Below are 19,283 nucleotides of genomic sequence, written 5' to 3' on the forward strand. Positions count from 1 at the left end.
TTGTGTTTCTAATTCTCGAACAAATAAATACTATTTTTGTAAAAATAACTATTTTATTATATTACAAATGTCTGTATATATATTTAATTAAAATCATAATGGCTAAAATTCTACACACAAAGTTTATTTTTAAGATTTTTATGACTAATTAATAATTTATATATCTAATTATAAAATCTTTAGTTTCTAGGCATATCATGAGTTGTAATTTAAAAGAATGCAGTTAAATAGCGGATTGACATGTAATTAAACCTACATACGCCATTTATACCAAAATTGTTTTGGAAATCATTATTCGCATTCAGATTAATACCGAAGCAAAAGAAATGGGCGTGATATGCGAGAAATGATAGGTAAGAAGAATATCCGATCTAATGGCGGCGATTAAGGGTGCAATAAAGTGGCGAGGGATAAAAGGTAGTCTGATTGAGTTTATCGTAATTTGACAACAAAAGTACGATTTCACCTGGTACGATTTCGCCGGCTTTCGATTACGTAAGATAAGGGAGCAGTTTGATGTGGCTTTTGTCGTCGAACAGCTTTTGTGCATATTCCAATCGAAGGGAATCCTCTTTCTTTCTCGAACATAAAATATGCTTCTTCTATTCCTCCATATACATCAATGCAAACCCTGGTAGAAATTTCATGCATTTTTTGAGCAGTTACTAAACAGTTACACCAACTTCTGTCTAGTAACTGAGAAGGAAAACTACTTAGGATCCCAATCAGGATGTAACACTTTGTTTGCAGTTACTGCATACAAAAGTTGCGTAAAATCTGAATCCATTTACTAAATAGAAACACAACAAATAATGGATATTAAATTAATTAATAAGCAAGCCAACTGCTTGTGAAATGGACAGAATAAAACTCTATCAAGTTCTTGTCCATTTCCTACTCAGTATTGGCACAATTAATGAGAATACAGCAATATTAAATAGTAACTGGATAGGTGTCCAGAAAAACTGCATACATTTCTATCAGGGAAAAGTAAACGTGTTATTTAATGAACTTCTTTTTGTGTGATAGTTGCGAGCAAAAAGAATAATTTGATTTACTTGAACAATTAAAAAGTAACTTCGTAAAGTAAAATAGAATACTAGACGGTGCTATGCCTCGATTTTGCAATCCTGTTAAAAAAGTTGGAGCGTACAGAGCTAGATGTTTAGAAAATAAAACTGTTTGTTAGAATGACATAACAAGCGTTTCGATGAAAATTCCGAAGTTTTCTTTTACAACAATAGATCTAATTTTATTTGATCAATCAACAGTGAAGTTGATAGTTACAGGACGTGAATCACGAGCCGTTCAAGTATATGAAATGATTTATGCATTTACACCCACGCACAACACATACGACGTTTTCAGGCACGCTTTATATTCTTAATCATAATACCACGTATGTAACATTATAGCATGACATGTCATATAATATAATATATAGCATAAACGTATAATATTAATAGTATTACAATTATACAGACCTACGTAATAACAAGTTTATAAATTGACAGCGCGACCTTTTTACATCGCGTAAAGCATGCAGCTTGACGCTTGACAAGAGTGTACTTTAGTATGTTTGTATTATTTGGCAGTAACGATCGTTATTTTACCGTCAATCAATCTGGTTGGTACATTCAAATTAGTAATTTAACTATTATTGTATTCATTCAGATTTATCCAGTGATCTTACAGGAATACGAATGGATATATTTTGGCAAATTAACGGTGCTTCCTTTAATTTATTATCATCAGTGCTCGATGATGAATCAGCTACTCGTGTTCAATAAAGTGTTGATACAATCCAAAGAACCATCATGATTCCCGTAACGATCCAAGACGCGGAGATGGATGTGCCGCTGTTGTAGAAGCCGCTACCGTAAACCTGCAGGCCCGCGGTCTCTATGCTCCTCTTGCAAAAGTCTCCATCTATGTAACAAAATAAGATAGTAAATTACAAAATTGTGTCATCTTTTTTACATCATTAAGAATGGCGAGCGACAGATACCCTACACTAGAGACTCTCTAATGAGAATCTGGTTACCGTGTTTTGTATGCAGAGTTTTAAATTTTGGCAAAATTACGCGAGAGAGAAGGACATATATTTACTATTTTCCCCCTTTTTTAAAAACTTTTTTTCCTTTTCTTTTTTCTCATCTTTTTCTTAGGTGTTGCTAAAACATGGAGACTAATAAAAATTGTCTCATGTCCAGACTTTTATTAGAGTCTCTAGTTGATCAAAATTGCTGCTCAAAAGAGAATAACGAAACCATCTATGGAAATAGCAGCCGAGAGAGACATTTTTTTCGATTGTCCAAAGTGAGCGTGCTATGGAGATCGCAAATCGACACCGGCGAGGAGGAGCGAAAGGAAGGAAACGAACCATTCTAAAATCCCGTAATCGAGATCGACAGAAGCAGGAAAGAGAGGCATGCGATGAATAAAGGTAACCAACGATCGAAAGGTTGATTTATCTTTCCCTTCGCTAGCTTTTGTTCCTTTGTAGTTTCGCGGATATTTTTTGGCAAATTCGTCAATACTGCTTTTTTTTTATCCAATCACTTTATCGTCGTTCCGCTCGATTTAGTCGTGCATTAAAAGGATTTGCGCAGAACTACCTTAGGCCTCACCAGATAGCAATTTCTTGCACGTGCAACGTACGGTTGGTTTAAACACTTGTGGCTACGTCGATGGATAAAGGTGGCATGGGGAATGGAAACGCTAAATAGTAACACGTATCTCATTATCTCGACATCGGGCACAATGCACTGATATTACTTCATTCAGTCGTATGACGTATTACCGCGATTTTTTTTACTGATGGACCACGATCGCGCGCGCGCTTGAGAAATTACTGATCGCTTTTACGATTAAGAATTACCGGAAAAATTTAATAGCATCAATCTTCTCGGGTGAAATACGATAAGATAATTGGTAGCTCACAACACAAAAAGTGTATAAACAGAATATACCGATTCCCTTAAAGATGAAGTGATCTATCTTTCAATTATTTGCGGCTATGATCTTGCACCTCAATGCACGTGTAAATCATAGCCTGTACTTTTACTTATAGACATGTACACATAACAAAGCAACAACGATGTATCAAACAATACGTGATCAAACTGTTCTTTTCAATTCTTACGGGCAACGGTATTTAACTTTATAATAGTCATTTAAAGTATTTTTATACCCCGCAACGAAAAAATGTGAATTGTTGTAAAATATCGTATAGATATTGTTTAACATTTTTTCTTTTTTATTAACTATTTATTACAAATTCCAAGGAAAAAACCCACAATGAAGAAACGTTATTTTAATTAAGATCTTTATTTATTAAAAAATTATTGTAGAAATACCTAAATAAAACCTATTTAACGTATTTATTTTCCGTTTAACGTTTATTTGGTTTTCTACTTAATTTTTTCGGAAAATTATGATTAAATCCATAATGTTCTCACGAACTAATAAGTCGGAAAACGATCTGAATAATGTACAATATACGTCGTTAATAATAATGATTTTAATTAGGATATAAAAACACCCCGAGTTGTTTACGTAAAAAACTTATGTGATTATTCCCAGGTTAAAACCACTTAAGAAATTATTATCATTCATTCGATCGAAAGTCTCTTGCTCTTTGTTTTTCCCGTTACATTGCAGGCGCGTTACACGTGGACTATAACCGGAGAAGTAGCCGGCAAAACGAGAACGAAGATCGACTAAAAGTGAAATTATATGACTGGCGTTCCATGATTTCTTTTTATTGCGTTGTTACGTATATGAGTGCTGCGTACATCTGTTGCTTACATCGGAATCATCTCCGAGAAGGAAGCCCCTCCTGCTGCTTGGCGTACTGAATGACCGTTTTACTAGAGCAAATACAGATTTATGCACCATTTCTTCGGCACGTTTTGTCGGCTGTTTTAGTTGAAAATATTGACAAGTCGTGCGCATACGTATATGAATGTACGTGTATTATGCAAGACGGACTGCACGCGTCCGGCGGTGCTCAAATTCAGGTTAAGCTAACGATACTAACGTTTGCCTGCATAACCGTTGCAATCAAGTAAAACCGAACTTCTGCAATGCAAATTGGTTGTTCAAAGCGACTCTCTAACATTACGCTGTGTCTTTTCACTTTCCGCGGCTGGACATGACGAATATTCCTACCATGACTAATCCGTCTTCCTATTTCGTGATTTGCATTTTCCTTACGGCGCATAAGATACAGTATAGTAGCCGAGAAAAAGTCAACAGTTTCCACAGCCGGAACGCGTACTTGACGTATCTTAATTTAAAGATCTATACTCTTTCGGGGAAATGTTTATGTCAAACTCATTTCCTGCTGGAACGAAATCTCGTGTAACTGGATCGGTCGTTCTAACTGGCGGGAGACCTCATTACATAATATTGCGTAGTCGAATGATTTCTCGATCACGCGTGGCCTGGTCCCGATTGACCGAACGTGAACGCGATGTTCGCTCTCACGCGAGAAGAGACAGAGCTCGCGCGCGCCTCTAATGCACGTGCACGTGCGACTTTGCCTTCTCGCAAATTCGCGAATGGATGGATGCATCGAAGAACTCTTACGGCACGCGATGGAAACGAGCTGTCTCACGATTCTCGCATCTCTCTCTCTCTCTCTCTCTCTCTCCTCTTCTTTTAATCTGTCCCTATGTTTATCCTTTTTTAACTCTCTCCTCCTGGCGGCCTTTTCCTCGTTTCACACTCTGCTTTCGCAATTTTCCAGTCTCACGAGGTCAGAACTTTACAATCAACCTCTTCTCCCGATGGTTTCTCTACTGCCTCTGCGTTTTATCACGGAAATAGTGCGAAAGTTTGCTATCGTTCCCTATCGAAAAAATGAACGCCACGGTGATTCATTCAGAAAAAAACGATTTTGCTAAAGTATCTAATTTAGATAGATACAGATCTAAAAATAATTTTGTTCGATTGTCAATATAATTATTTAGGAAACTCAAACATGATGAGTAATGCTACAAAAAATTGTGACATTCACCGAAAAAAATACTAAATTTTAATAAATATTTGTTTGAATAATTTTAAGCAAATATTTGTAAATGTAAACATATATTTGATACAAAATTAATTAATTTGACTATCATTTCTTTTATTAAATAAATATTTACTTATTGTAAATAAAAGTTTACTTATTGTTAGTACTATTCCAAGAAATATGTATTAAGATTTAGTAAACTTTTTTTCGATATTCAAGCAATCAGTTTGAGCGTCTTACATTATTATTTTGATAGTCTACCGAAATTGATTTGTACCTAAGTAAATTTTTTAATATTTCAGCAGAACCGTTTTTTCCGTTGCATGGACAAGAAAGATTTCCGGATCAAATAATTCGCGTCGCTCACATTCACGCGAGTTCTTCCGTCAACGCACCGATCACCGTAAAGTTCTTCTCTCATTTTTTCTTCTCTTATCCTCAAGAGAGTTGAGTTGCAATTAATTCACGGATTTTGCGGTATATCGTTTTCATTATCGCGCCCCGCTACTATTTTACCAAAGTCCTATCCTGTTTTCCCTTTCGTTCCCTAGGATGTCGACACTTCTTGATTTATTATGCACATATAATGGTTTTTACTTTATTTAAGAGAATTCATAACTTATTCCGCTCGAAGTGCTTCGCTATGCTTTCGAAACACATCGGCATAATTTATGGGATGAGCGCGCGGCACGATGTACATATCCGAGTTCTTACCCGTGTAACCGTTTTTATATAACGCGCGCGCGACCGATGACTGGCGTTAAGAATTTGGCAAGATGCATGGTCTTCGTTAGGTGCAGACCGTTAATCTCAATAATTTCGCCGTACACACGGCGGATCGTAATTCACAAGTCGAATGTCGTCATACAATGAACATTTGTAACGCTCGCCAGTAAAGTAGCACGTGGGAACTGCAACCTTCAATCTATTACAGTAGGAAATTGCATAATTTTGTAGCGAGTTACGTCGAAAGGTACCGTATCGTACTACGGCGGTTGCAAGACGTCACATGAATCGATCTTTGTATCCGGCGTTGTAATGATTATCTTTAATTAAAGATAAACATAACATTATACGATACCGTCGTACATTAACACGAGAAGTGTCGCAATAGTTAAAAAAGAAGAATAATTTGTAAATCTCTCTCTCGTTTAGATTTAATTACAGCAATGAATCATTTAGACCTGAGCGAAAATTTTTGGACAAACTGTACGACTATTATATAAAATATAAATTGTAGATAAAGGAACTTTGAATCTTTCTCTGTCAATCGTCGTAAGGCGGAGGTTCACGTGCATTCTGTATTTCAAATAGGACTCTTTAGAACTTAGACGTAGTTTTCATAGCTGTTGTTGACGACTGAATGAGCTATCTCTTTCTCTCTCATCCCTTTCCTTTTTGTCCCTTACCGTATGACCAGCCGACTACTTCGCCCGTCCTCAAATTCTCGGTCCTCAACCAGTCCTCTAATGGCCGGAAATACTCCCTAAGAGCGGATCCGTCTAATCTGAACTCGCCGATAGCTTCTGCCAGCGTATCTCGCCACGGGATGGACGAGCCCCTCTCCATCAATCTCCTGCGAATAAAAACAATACGTTAGTTCGTCGTATCACTCCATTAATTTTCTACCATGGACTATTGCTATTACTCTCTACACTCTTGGGAATAGAATCTTATTCTAAAAAAAGATATTTCATTCTTAGAAATTGAAAATTCTTATTTTTAAGACTAACAGAATTTTCATATTTTAAAGTATTATAGGGTAACTGTCCCTATTAATGTGTCTTTTAGCCAATTTACTTATTATTGAATTAATTATTGAATTAAATATTGTAGCTTTAATTTTATCTGCTTGCAATCAATATCGGTTTTTCAACTACTTTTTCTTATAATATTTCTTTAATCTAAGGCCGGTATTCATAGTCAGATCCTATATTCAAGACCGTCTTAAGTGCAGTCTTAAGAAGTCACGAATCAATCAGAGGGCTGCATTAGCGTCTTAAGCATTACTTAAGACGGTCTTGAAATAAGAATCGACTATGAATACCGGCCTAAAAAATGTTAATACTTTATAATGCTTTTGACAAAAATAGAAAACATGTTTTTGTCCCTATTAGTGAGTCCTCTAATCAACGGTGGCCCTATTAATGTGCTCCCAAATTGTGTGCCTATCCACATTTGACTAATTTTAACATATAGTTACTAAAACAAGTAATAAATTTGAGCTAATTGTTTATGTTAATATTACATAAATCATTATTTCAATTATATTTATTTCAAAGTACACTCATAACACAACGTTCTCAGCTTCAATACAGGTCACATTAATATAGGGACAAGTTTAAAATCTTGCGGTACGCATTACTAGATTTACATAATCCTCATATCTTTCGTAAAATATTTAAAATACTTTAATATTCAAAAAATAAAATATTATCTTCGGTATGTATTAATAATTTAACTTAACAAAAAAAAATTTGTTCTTATTTATTTGTACTAGTTTTCTTTACGACTTCTCGAAATACAAAAGCACATTAATAGAAACACGCACAGTAATCGGGACAGTTATCTTACTTCAAATTTCGAAATTAGAGCATATACAATATAATATATTATAGGACCGTACATGTGATAACACAAATTATAGAAATCAAAGTCTTAAACGGTCTAGCTGGATCTTAATGCTTGTATGATTCTTATGTGAATTTATATACTACGTATGTAGTCCGACAGAAACACGCGCCGAAAAATTTTCGGTCTTGAAACGCTAACTCTACTAAACTACCGCAGTAATATCGCGAGTTAAATTGACTAGCAATTTAACAAATTTTTGATGCTTATTCGCATCTTCGAAACGATCTTAATAATGATGAATAACATATTAAAATCTGTAAATAATTAATTCTTATTGCGAAAAATATTACCTCGGAGCATATACTTTTCTGGAAAAAGACACAAACGTAGAGTTTTTCGTAATTTTTACAAAATAATGTCCGTGCAAGTATCGAAGGTAGCTCCTTAAAAAGCTACAAAGATTAAAATTGTCGCTAAACTTTATCGGATTGTTTTAATAACTAATAACGTTATTTAAACGAGAGTAAAATTATCACTGACAATGACCCTAATAGCACAAATCTCCGAGAGACGTTTCAAAGAACATTCAGAAGATATCTTTATATCCTAAGAACGTTCTGGCGAACGTCCCTCGAATAAAATATGCTATTAGGGGAGTGGTTAGAGGTTGCAAGAATGTGGAGTACTTTTTGCTTTATTCAGGAAATCGTTGTTTGCGAGGTCAGATAGATGGAATGTATGGGCTGCACCGTCGTATAAAATAATTACATGAGAGATAACCTCGATGATTTCTGCAGATGGGTATTATCAGAGTTGGGAAGCGTTACTTTTTGCGTTATTTTTTCCCTTACTTTTTATAATAAACATGACGTTGCAAATTTTTTATAATTAACCGCTAAGGTTGTGCCAAGGTTGGAAAAGTGGATCTTGCAACCTTAGCATAATCTTAGCGTTTAGTTATAAAAAATTGCAACGTCATTCTCAAATTGTTTATTATAAAAATCTTAATAACGACCAGTAATCGAGCAAAAGAAATAGATGTATGATTAATTAATAAGTTGATATATATTTATAGATATAAATATAAATATATTAATTTATTAATTAATCATACATCAATTTTTTTGCTCGATTACTGGTTGTTATTAGGATTTTTGTATTGCTGTGCAAATATTCGAGCGTTGTTATTCTTATTGTTTATTATTATAAAAAGTGACGGAAAAGAAACGGAAAAAGTAACGCTTCCCAATTCTGGGTATTATTCAGTAACGCATGTATAGAATGGCGCTATTATGGCTCCCCCCCCTTTTACGACATTCTTTCCATGCCGGACATGCTTTTCGCAGGGAAACGCAAACACGCCGAGGGCGTAGGAAAGAAAGAATGATACGGAATGAGGTAGCGAACCGACGCGACGACCATGGTACATAATAAGAGACATAATAATGTGCGATTTTATTCAGCTGTATAATTTTGTTACTTTGCTAACTATAGAAAACTAGCTGTCCGTATATTACGGCTGCAGATTTGCTAAATCAGTAAAGTTTTCAGTTGTTTTAACGAATCTTTTTTTTGTGACTCTATCCCTCGGGCTCTATTCTACCTCTAATTTATACTCTTAACTCCGACATACCACAGTCCATTTCCAACGCGATTTTAATCTGCACGGGCGATACATTTCGTGTTATAGCAGTGTGGAATGTCGTCGCGAAATTTATTGCGGTGCACCGGTGTTTGGAATTTCATGAAAAATTTATGTCAACATCGACGTCGCACCTTTGACAAGTACAACTTACTTAATTGACATGGCCACACTTTTTGGTTCGTAAACCTCGTATGTCTTTTAGACACTTTATTTCCAACAATGACCTATTACCCCGATAATATCTTCCGTTGTTATCTCTTTGTTATTCTGAAACGTAAAAATATAACTTTCGGAAATAGTATAAGACATATAGGGTAACTGTCCCAATTACTGTGCCTGTCCCTATTAGTGTGCTTTTGTATTTCGATAAGTCATAAAGAAAACTAGCACGAATAAATAAGAAAAAATATTTTTTTTTTGTTAAGTTAAATTGTTAATGCATACGATACCGAAGATAATATTTTATTTTTTGAGTATTAAAGTATTTTAAATATTTTTCAAAAGATATGAGGAATTTATGTGAATCCAATAATACGTACTGCAAGATTTTAAGCTTGTCCCTATTAATGTGCCCTATATTGGAGTTGAAAACGTTGTGTTATAAGTGTACATTGAAATAAATATAATTGAAATAATGATTTATGTAATATTAACCTAAACAATTAGCTTAAATTTATTACCTGTTTTAACTATACGTTAAAATGAATCAAATGTAGATAGGCAGACAAATTGGGGGCACATTAATAGGGCCATCGTCGCGGTCGCTTGGAGGACTCATTAATAGGGAAAAAAACATGTTTTTTATTTTTGTCAAAAACATTATAAAGTAATAACATTTTTTAAATTAAAGAAATATTAGAAGAAAAAGAAATAGTTGAAAAACCGATATTGATTGCAAGCAGATAAAATTAAAGCTACAATATTTAATAATTAATTCAGTAATAAGCAAGTTGGCTAAAAGGCACATTAATAGGGTTACCCTAATATAAAAATATTTTAAGATCACAATTATTTTAAAATCAATTCAGTTTCTTGCTTTATGAGTTTCGTTTTCCTTGTAGAATAGAACATGGTAAACAACGTTTTCTTAAGACATATGCATTTAATTGTAAAATCGAGCGTTTTAATTTCGGATAGGCTTAGGTCACAATTTGAAAGCGACATCGCAGACTTTCGAGAATGGAAAAAATCCAGACACTTTATTCTTGTCTACTTCTTAGTTCGTGAGATAAAAACTTAATCTCCCGGAGTAGTAAAAGGACACAAACATCCGTTACGACATCCTTGTCCAGCCGTGCTTCTAAAATTAATTGATACGCAAATTTAATCGCAGAAGCGAGACAATATGTCTCAACGGCCGAGATGATTGATCGCAAATGAATTCATTCTTAGGCCATCGACATCGTCGATCGAACGATCGTCCTCTGAGCTCATAACACCGATCTAAGATTAAACGACTGTAAAGGCGACGCTTCGCGCTCCCTGAGAACTAGTGCACGGTGCCAACAGAGGTGACTGTTTAGACGCGCGGCAATTACGCAACGGTGGCGGCGCGGCGGTATCCCGCGCTGATCGCGGCCTCTCAAATCAATCGCTAGATCAACGACGAACTCTCGCAACTTTTCCTTTATGCATAATCGCGGCGTATCACAGAGTGTAGCGCAACGTTCACTAAGTAGAGGATTCTTAACCGAACTTGTTTAAAATGTTTCACAGCCACGAAATATTTGTCGCATAGATCTTTTTCTGGTGAACAATGCGATTTAATATTCTTGACATGTATTTTTTTACTCAGCTTGCTATATATTACAACAATAAATTTTTGCATATCTTTAATCGAGATGCTACTGTATACGTATATACACGGAAAGAATGGTTTTACATCTAAAAATTTAGCTAGATACATAAATTTTTTAGATCAAAATATAATTATGTAAAACTGATTCTTAGAATGTTAAAGTTTTTTGCAGCATTTGTTCGTCATATTTGATTTTCTATATAATTGTTTTTATGGTCCAAGACAATTATTCTCTAATCTATATCTACCTAAATTTTAGATACTTTAGCAAAATCATTCCTTTCGTGTATATATACTGTGAGAGCAAAAACTATTCGTACAAGGAAATTTTTTTATTAAAAAAGTCTTATTTGTAGAAAATAAACATTAATTAGCAATTTTATACAATGAATACATTCTGTTCTAACATAAACAAATGAGCTTGTGATATGTATTCTTGATTTTAGAAGCTAAATTTCTCGTCTGTATGAATACTTTTTGAGCATTCAAACAATACAATTTTTAATTTTCACTTATTTTTCAGATGATATATTTTGTATAATTAATACACATCTTTTTGGTATATATAATTTTAAGAAACATACAGTCTATTTTATTTTTTATGAATAAATTGTTAATTATCCAACTAGAAGTGATCGTCAATTAAACGTCGAATCGGCGTCAAATTGATGTTGAAATCATCGTATTTATATTGATTCGACATCAATTCAATGACTCATTTCTCACTGGATAATATTTACTTTGTAAAAATAAAGTTTTTTTATAAAAAAAATATTATTTTCTCTGTATGAATACTTTTTGCACTCACTGTAGGTATAATTGACAGATAAATGGATACATTTAGAGAAGTTATTTATATACCTATCTTTGGTTGATCGTATAGCTAATTAACATGTTGATTACTCTCCAGTCTCGAGAGACGCTTTGTTTGTACCTACAGTCAATACATGTTCGCGAAACCAGGTCATGCGAGAGAGTCAATCTTGACAATATTATTATACATATCGACGATCGTTTCAGGGCCGAATTCACGCATCCAATTACATCATGGCAGTTTCGAGCAACTGCGGTGATTTCATATATGTTGCCAGAAAGTGCAACCGATGGATGACGTCGCCAACCGCAATCACAGCGTTACGAGAAAGATAGCTTCTCGCTGACATCGATTCCACCTTCAATCCATTTCCAATTACTCGTACAGAATAAGAAATGTTCGTGCATCCACCACGCCTCTCGTGAAAAACTATTCGATTGGTAAACACATCTCAATATATCACGAAAAGCCTGATATTTCCTTCTCTCTCTCTCTCTCTCTCTCAGCCTTCTTCAGCCTTTGACTGTAATTTATATCGATCACATAATTTCCGGTGTTCGGCACGTAGGCGAAATCGGTACTTTCCTGCCGACGAGCAATGCATTTCGCAATAGTCAGATGCTGCGATGAGGCGAGCATTTTGCCGATGAGGTGTATAAATCGAACAGGTGCATAAACTTATCACGAAAGTATTATGAAGATAATAGTAAGCGTTTGACAGAATTATTTAATTCAAGAATAGTTGATTCAAGAATACTTAATTCGAGATAGGTGAAACCTTTATAAAATTTACTGTCGCTACTAATTACATCTTAATAACGTACTTGTAACTAATTTTGTCTAATGAGACTTTTAACTCTCATCATTCGAATAATTAGGATTTTTTAAGAACCGCATTTGGAGCTAGCATCTTTACAAGACGGAATCTTACATAATAAAAATAAGAAAAGAGAAAGATTGTGTAAGAAAGTGTAATATTAAAAATAAATATTAAAAAATTATACATTACAACATATATCTTCGTAGTTTTGTAGGAGGAATTTTTGTCAATTTTAATTTCTCTTTTTATGATAAAATATTGGAGATTGAAGATTTAGCATTTAAACAACAAAGACAAATTTCCGATTTTATGGAGAAATAAGAGATGAAATAATGGTGAAAGTATCGCTAAAGGATCCATAATAACGTTAAATTATCGTAAACGGACGGATGTGTAACAGCGAGTTAAAACGGATATGATTGCACTCTCGTTGTCGGTCATTTAAATCGTGTTTTGGTTTCTGCGATCGTGGGCAGGGGCGATTTTATGCATTCAGAAGGCTCCGAGGGAACAGTTACGCGGCAGTTACTCTCAATTGCATTCAAGGCGTAAATGTTGTACAGTATACCACAAAACCTTTTTGCTGTTTCTTGCTCGCGGGACAGTACTTTCGAACGATTCCTTTCCGATTCTCCGTGCGATCGTCCGTGGCGTCCAAGGACGAAGTATCAATTTGCATTTGCGTTTAAATCATCGCGTCGGTGTGTTAGCGAATGCATAAGTCAACCGTGATGTCGCATACCTTTTTTGCAATTCAGAGAATTAACATGTGATCAAGTAATATTGATGAATATGAATATAATGAATACAGTAATATCAACGAATGTGATATAAATATCAAATGTAGATAAATAACGAAATCTTTTGAATAATTCCTAGCTTTAATCTAAACCTTGACCACAAAATTTATGTCACACCACTTAAAGTTGCTAATTAGAAACCTGTAAAATAAGAAGATACCGGTTGAGTTTTTGTTAAAAGAGAAGTGAATTCTCTACATTTCTATATCAAGGATCAAGTTAATAGAATAGAATAATTTTTACGACATTTTTAAGCACGCAGACGAAAAATTGCCTGTCATATATGTTTAAAAAATTACAAATTTTATGAAAAATAATAGATTAGAAAAAGTGTTGAACGGAATTTCTCACATTTTTCTCGAAAAATTATTCATGAAGGAATTCGTAAAACTGCATCCCTTTCCAATTTTACAGCTGTTCAAATATAATATATCGCGTGCTCGAGTCAGCAAACGTGGCATATCTGGGTCGATTTGTTTGCGGATTTTTATATTAAGATATCGGCTATTGTCGGCGCGATTTGCGCGAGTTCTCCATCCGCGTGCGACGTCCTCGAATCTCGCACAGTGAAAACGGAAGTGTAACACGTAATGCGTTCTCCTAACGAGTCTTTCGACGTACTACGGGACTCTCTCGCACTCCTTTACGCGACACACGTACACTATTTTTGTTTTTTTTTCTTCTGTTTTTTGTGCGTGCACCGCGCTTTCACAATCAATATCGCGTCATAATCAATGCATGCCGTGAAGCGAGAGTTTGAAATCGTCCTTCGATTACAGGAAGTCGGCACAATCTTGATCGATGGCATCTCAATCTTCACGTACGATAAAAATCTAGCTAATTTTTCCTTTGGACAATTCGCAACATGCTGCGCGATGAATTTGCGTACGCGGATAAAACGATTTGCTGAAATATTTAAAGATTTAGTTACATTATTTAGTTAAACTCATTTTAGTATAATATTTATTTTGTTTGATGAAGAATTATGTTTAAATCAAACGTATTATATTTGATTTTTAAATATATACATTCTTCAACGAAAGAAATAAAGATAACTAAATTAATTTAATCAATTATTAATAAACAATTAATTCAGTTTAATAAATAATTTTTTTCTCAATGTAGACACAAACTAAATATAACAGGCTTATATACATAATTATGAATAAAACTCAAGCATAATGAGCAATATTCCAATACATTTTCATATTTTAGCAGCATCAATCCTGGTTGGTATTTTTGTATGAAAATTGCATCTTCATATATTATATCGTTCTTTTAACGTCCTACATTGATTGAGCATCCTACATAAATATTTTAATAGTTCGACAAATATTTTTACATCCGTATTTAACTAAATTTTTACTTCAACAGACCCGTTTTTTTCATGTAAGTATCGATCGCAATTTTAAGCAACGAGTGGACGTATTCTAACGATAAAAAAAATCAGAGATACATTCTAATAATATATAAATGTGATTTAATTCGTTTACCGCAACACATTTATTAACTTGTCATAGATGAATCGTCGTTGGAATTTCCCCATTTCTTCATGCATTTATTCAACAATTGCTTGCCACAATTAATCGTAATTTTGGTCAATTCTAATTTCGATCTATAAATCTTTCGCTCGAGTTTTACATATAATTTATTATTGCATTACTGCTCATATATATTGCATCTTTATATATTCTATCGAGATTAGTTTAGGTTCTGAGAAAACTGCTTTATTGCAGGATGCCTCGGCAACTTGGCCGTCCGCCAAGAGATTTCGATCTACGAACCCGACCACCTTCAAATGCGGAACAATCCTTATCGAGTTTCCGCTTGCCAAGAGGATCATGCAACTTTCCACATCTATAAAACTTTGCCCGCGTTACGCTTGGAAATGTGCACGATAGAGTCCGCGGACTCAGCTCACGAATACATCGTAAAAGAGACGGGAACGTTTCTAACATAAATTATCACGTTGGAATAAAACTACTGCCGCCCGATGCTTTTTGTCATTTTATGTAACTCTTTAACGCGCGAATGAGATTTCGTAACTGTGAAGGAACCCGGGTGTTTCAGCTAACATAAGTGTGTATGTTATCTCGCTCCTTTCCCGTCTTTGGCGGGATTTCGCGCTTCTTATGATTATGATTTTTTTACGTCGCACCGGTTTTATTATCTTACCTTTCGACGCGCACTGGAATTTAATCGCTCGATATATTTTGCAAGTCAACAAGGGTCGATAAAATTTTTGGAATAATTATAAATTCCAATGAAGTAAACATCTTTATAAAAGCTGATCGATCCTGACTAGTTGGTATTTCCATAACGTTTGAAAATTGCGTCTTCATATATTTATTACATCGTTCTTTTAACGAATATGGAAATCGTATTACACGTTTCATGTCGTACAACTATTACTGCAAGTACTTTTACCCACGTAATCAGCAGCGATTATATAAATATCGATGTGTAATATCAATGTAGTACGTACTGATTATAAACGCCCGTGTTTTTGTAGTTTTGTCTAGTTTTACAGCTCGATTACGTGTCCGCCGTTCTAAACGTGAACTAATTGTATGATCCACGACGTCTCGCTTTCCGTAAATATAACTACTAACGTACATAATTATATTATCGGGATACTCTCGTTTTAATTAAATAAAATTGTAGAAACGACGCGTCGCAATATTTTAATCGAGAGGACAAACGACGGGCGCAGCGGAGAAATTGCAGAACCGGACGAAGATTTCCCTCTCGTTGACCCAGATAACGTCCGCCAGTTCGTCCGTTGAGAAGGCGATCGTGAAGCGATCGGTGACGTAATGCTCAGCCACGCGCGAGACACAATCAATGAAATTCAATGTGGACCAATCGCGTGGATAACGACGAAGTTTGTTTGGCTTGGCGTACGAGCAAGTGCACACAAACGAGAGTTCCCCGTCAATAAAGGCGCCGCGTGTCAAAATCCGCGTGTCTTGCACGATAGAACGATACGATCTTAACAATAAGCGTCATTACCGTGGCGCACGCATCTTGCAACACCCGTCGGGGATCACGATCGCGCTCGCGTGCATAATAATGTACGCCCCGTAATCAACGACGCAAAACCGCAATCCCTGGCGCCGAACGTTTGCGCGAAACCTAGAAGCCGGGTAAACATAGAATCGCTACTTTGCCGCTAAAAACGACCATTTAACATCATTTTCCTCAAGGTAGCTAGCTGTATTATTGCGCATTATATCACTGTGTGTACATTGCCCACATTTAATTTTGCAATTTTTATTCAACGGCTCGCAAGCGTGTTTTTATTGCTTTCAGCTACGCAAGACACAACATATGTAGTTTCTCTAGAGAAGGATTTGTTGGCAAATAGACTAAAACCACTTAAAAATAATTAAAATAATCAGAAATTCTTTAAATTTTACATTTTTATACCGAATCTCGTACATTGACATCTAGGAGAAAAAAATTTTGTCGTAAAAAGAAATAATAAAAAAATATATTGAATATATATAAAAATCGATAATGTACATATAAAAAAACTGTCATAAATAATCGTTTAAAATGTTTCAAAACAGACTCGAGTCTGCCTTACCAATTTAGAAGTTAATGACTACTTTCTTTCAATAATTGCTATAATAATTAGTGTTTATACTGGCGAGCGATCATTTGGAAGATATTCATACGAGAACAAACATCGTGAAGACACGCAATTATAAATGTCGAAATCGTCTTAGAGATTTCATGCTCGATATTCCAAATGTAGCTACATAAGAAGTAATGGACGCGATTGTGCAAGCAAATAAATACGAAATTCAACTAACCATTTCAAGTGGCGATATAAAATTAAATTGTCAGACTAGGTGATCTAGTCTGAATTAAACTATCCGCTTTCGAAATTTAACGTTTAAAAAAAATTTATAATTTATATTTTTGAAGAATTATGTCATACATATGTATACGTGGACAGTATATATGACCGTGTTATCAAATCGCGGATTCAAACTCATTTAAATAATTCAACAAGGTGGCTAATAAAAATTACAATGTCACATTACTAATTAACACGTTCAAGCCATATAATTTTTTAAAATCTAGAGGAATTAATATTCCGTCAGTTTTTAAATTAGTCTCGACGATCGGTAAAATATCAGCCGATAAGATACGACGATTTCTTCTCGTTTTCTTTTCAGGAAGTCTCAGATTTTATATCCATCTCGTGTGTATTTTTTACGCATCCTTTTTTTACGTAAAAAAAATTCTAACCTTGAATCTTAAAAAGATTCGGGGAAATGTCAAGATTCGGAATGAGACATTGATCGAGTTCGCGGCCCCGCCTTGTTGTGAGATTCTGTGGATTCTTGGAATAGCAATCCGAATCCATTGACATTTTGAGATGGCAATCCGGCTCCATTGTATTGTCACCGGATAGGTTGAATCAAGAACAACGTTTCGTTTTTAAAATTATAGGTATAATTAACAAGTTTTGAAAGAGAAATGGGCAATAAACGTAGCAATCTTCAGAAGTACCTTTTAAAGTTTATTCGATGGTATTTTTAACGCGATGCTGTGATAAAATGGTCTCAAAATAAAGAAATCAAGAGTTGACAATTAATTATACTTAACATTTTGCAAAATTAATTAAATAAAATTAAGATGTAGTCGTATTTATGCGATGCAAAATTAGTTTTAAATATCGTTCTTAATATACTGCGATCTCTTTAAAAAATATCGCAAAACATACATTTCAAGAATGTAATTGAAGCAATAGATAATGATGAAGTTGCGGTATCATTGAGCGGTTTCCTTCATCCTGCTCCTTTCTCTCGATAACATTCTCCGTGATCTACATTTTTTTATTTGACCTAGATTACACGGCAGTTTTTTAATTTCAACGTTTATTCAGATGATCTTCAGTCTTCTCAGAAATGCGCGAACATTTTAATGCAATGCCTAACACGCCTCTGCAAATATCCTTTACTCAAATGTGTCACGTAAATTAAAAAATTCTGTGTCGATATCTTTTCTTTTCAATTATGTTATACGTAATTAACATCCGTCGGCATCAAACGAGTTACCGGTTACGTATTCACCGATATATTTTTTTTACAATATTTTAGTATACCATTTAACTAGTAAAGCGGTACTTGTGGTTTTTCTACTTGTTTTGCGCACCCGTGTCACCCTGCCGGACGTCAAAATAAGAGGGCTCGAACTAGCGACGCAGTTTTTTTTAATTGTAAAAAAAAATTACGATATGCAAGCCCGACGTGAGAAACGCTCGCTCTTTCGGGCGTCTGCGAGCGAACTCGACGAAGCCGATCGCGATCGATCATCGATCTCGTCGCGTTCGTTTTCGTGTCGTAAAGAAACACGCCGTTGCGAAAGCACGTACTCGGAGTACATGCTGATTAAATACCAATTATTAAAAGACGCGGGCTTTTATTACGCCTACATGTCCGCTTTTCGTACAAAGTGAATTTGCGCAAGACGTGGCGTAAAAAAAATGACGCAGAGATGATTGCCGGCTTCGTCCGGTTTTATAAGTGCACGATAATTTATTGAATTTTTTGAATCTCACCCCAAGATCCTGCCGGCTTCGGGCTTTCTGTAAAAGTCACATCTGTGCAGCTGCCTCCTAGGATTGTCGATTTCGGATCTTTGACCCGCAGCCTGGCATAGTGCGCGATACAATTGGAATTGCAGGACCCCAGCCACGAAATTTCTGTAAAATATGGGAGAAATTAATTAACTTATATCATACCTCTCTTACGCATTAAGTATGTTTCGACATACTTAATGAAATGTTGAATATTTT

The 19,283-nt window shown here is 35.0% G+C and overlaps 1 protein-coding gene across 1 annotated transcript in view; it reads right to left on the minus strand.

Annotated features, from left to right (window-relative positions):
- Window positions 1-998: 998 nt before the first annotated feature.
- The window catches only part of Ance-3 (angiotensin-converting enzyme Ance-3), a 64,244-nt gene continuing 45,959 nt past the window's right edge, over window positions 999-19,283 (minus strand). Inside the window, exons 11-13 of the mRNA XM_018513098.1 lie at window positions 19,047-19,190; window positions 6,430-6,596; window positions 999-1,929 (exon numbers count right to left, since the gene is read on the minus strand). Of these exons, the coding sequence (XP_018368600.1) occupies window positions 1,784-1,929; window positions 6,430-6,596; window positions 19,047-19,190 (457 nt within the window). The 3' untranslated portion in view covers window positions 999-1,783. The remainder of the gene's footprint in view (window positions 1,930-6,429; window positions 6,597-19,046; window positions 19,191-19,283) is intronic.

The sequence above is a fragment of the Trachymyrmex cornetzi genome, unplaced genomic scaffold, assembly GCF_001594075.2.
Source record: "Trachymyrmex cornetzi isolate Tcor2-1 unplaced genomic scaffold, Tcor1.1 scaffold45, whole genome shotgun sequence".
In the NCBI taxonomy this organism is placed as follows: Eukaryota; Metazoa; Arthropoda; class Insecta; order Hymenoptera; family Formicidae; genus Trachymyrmex; species Trachymyrmex cornetzi.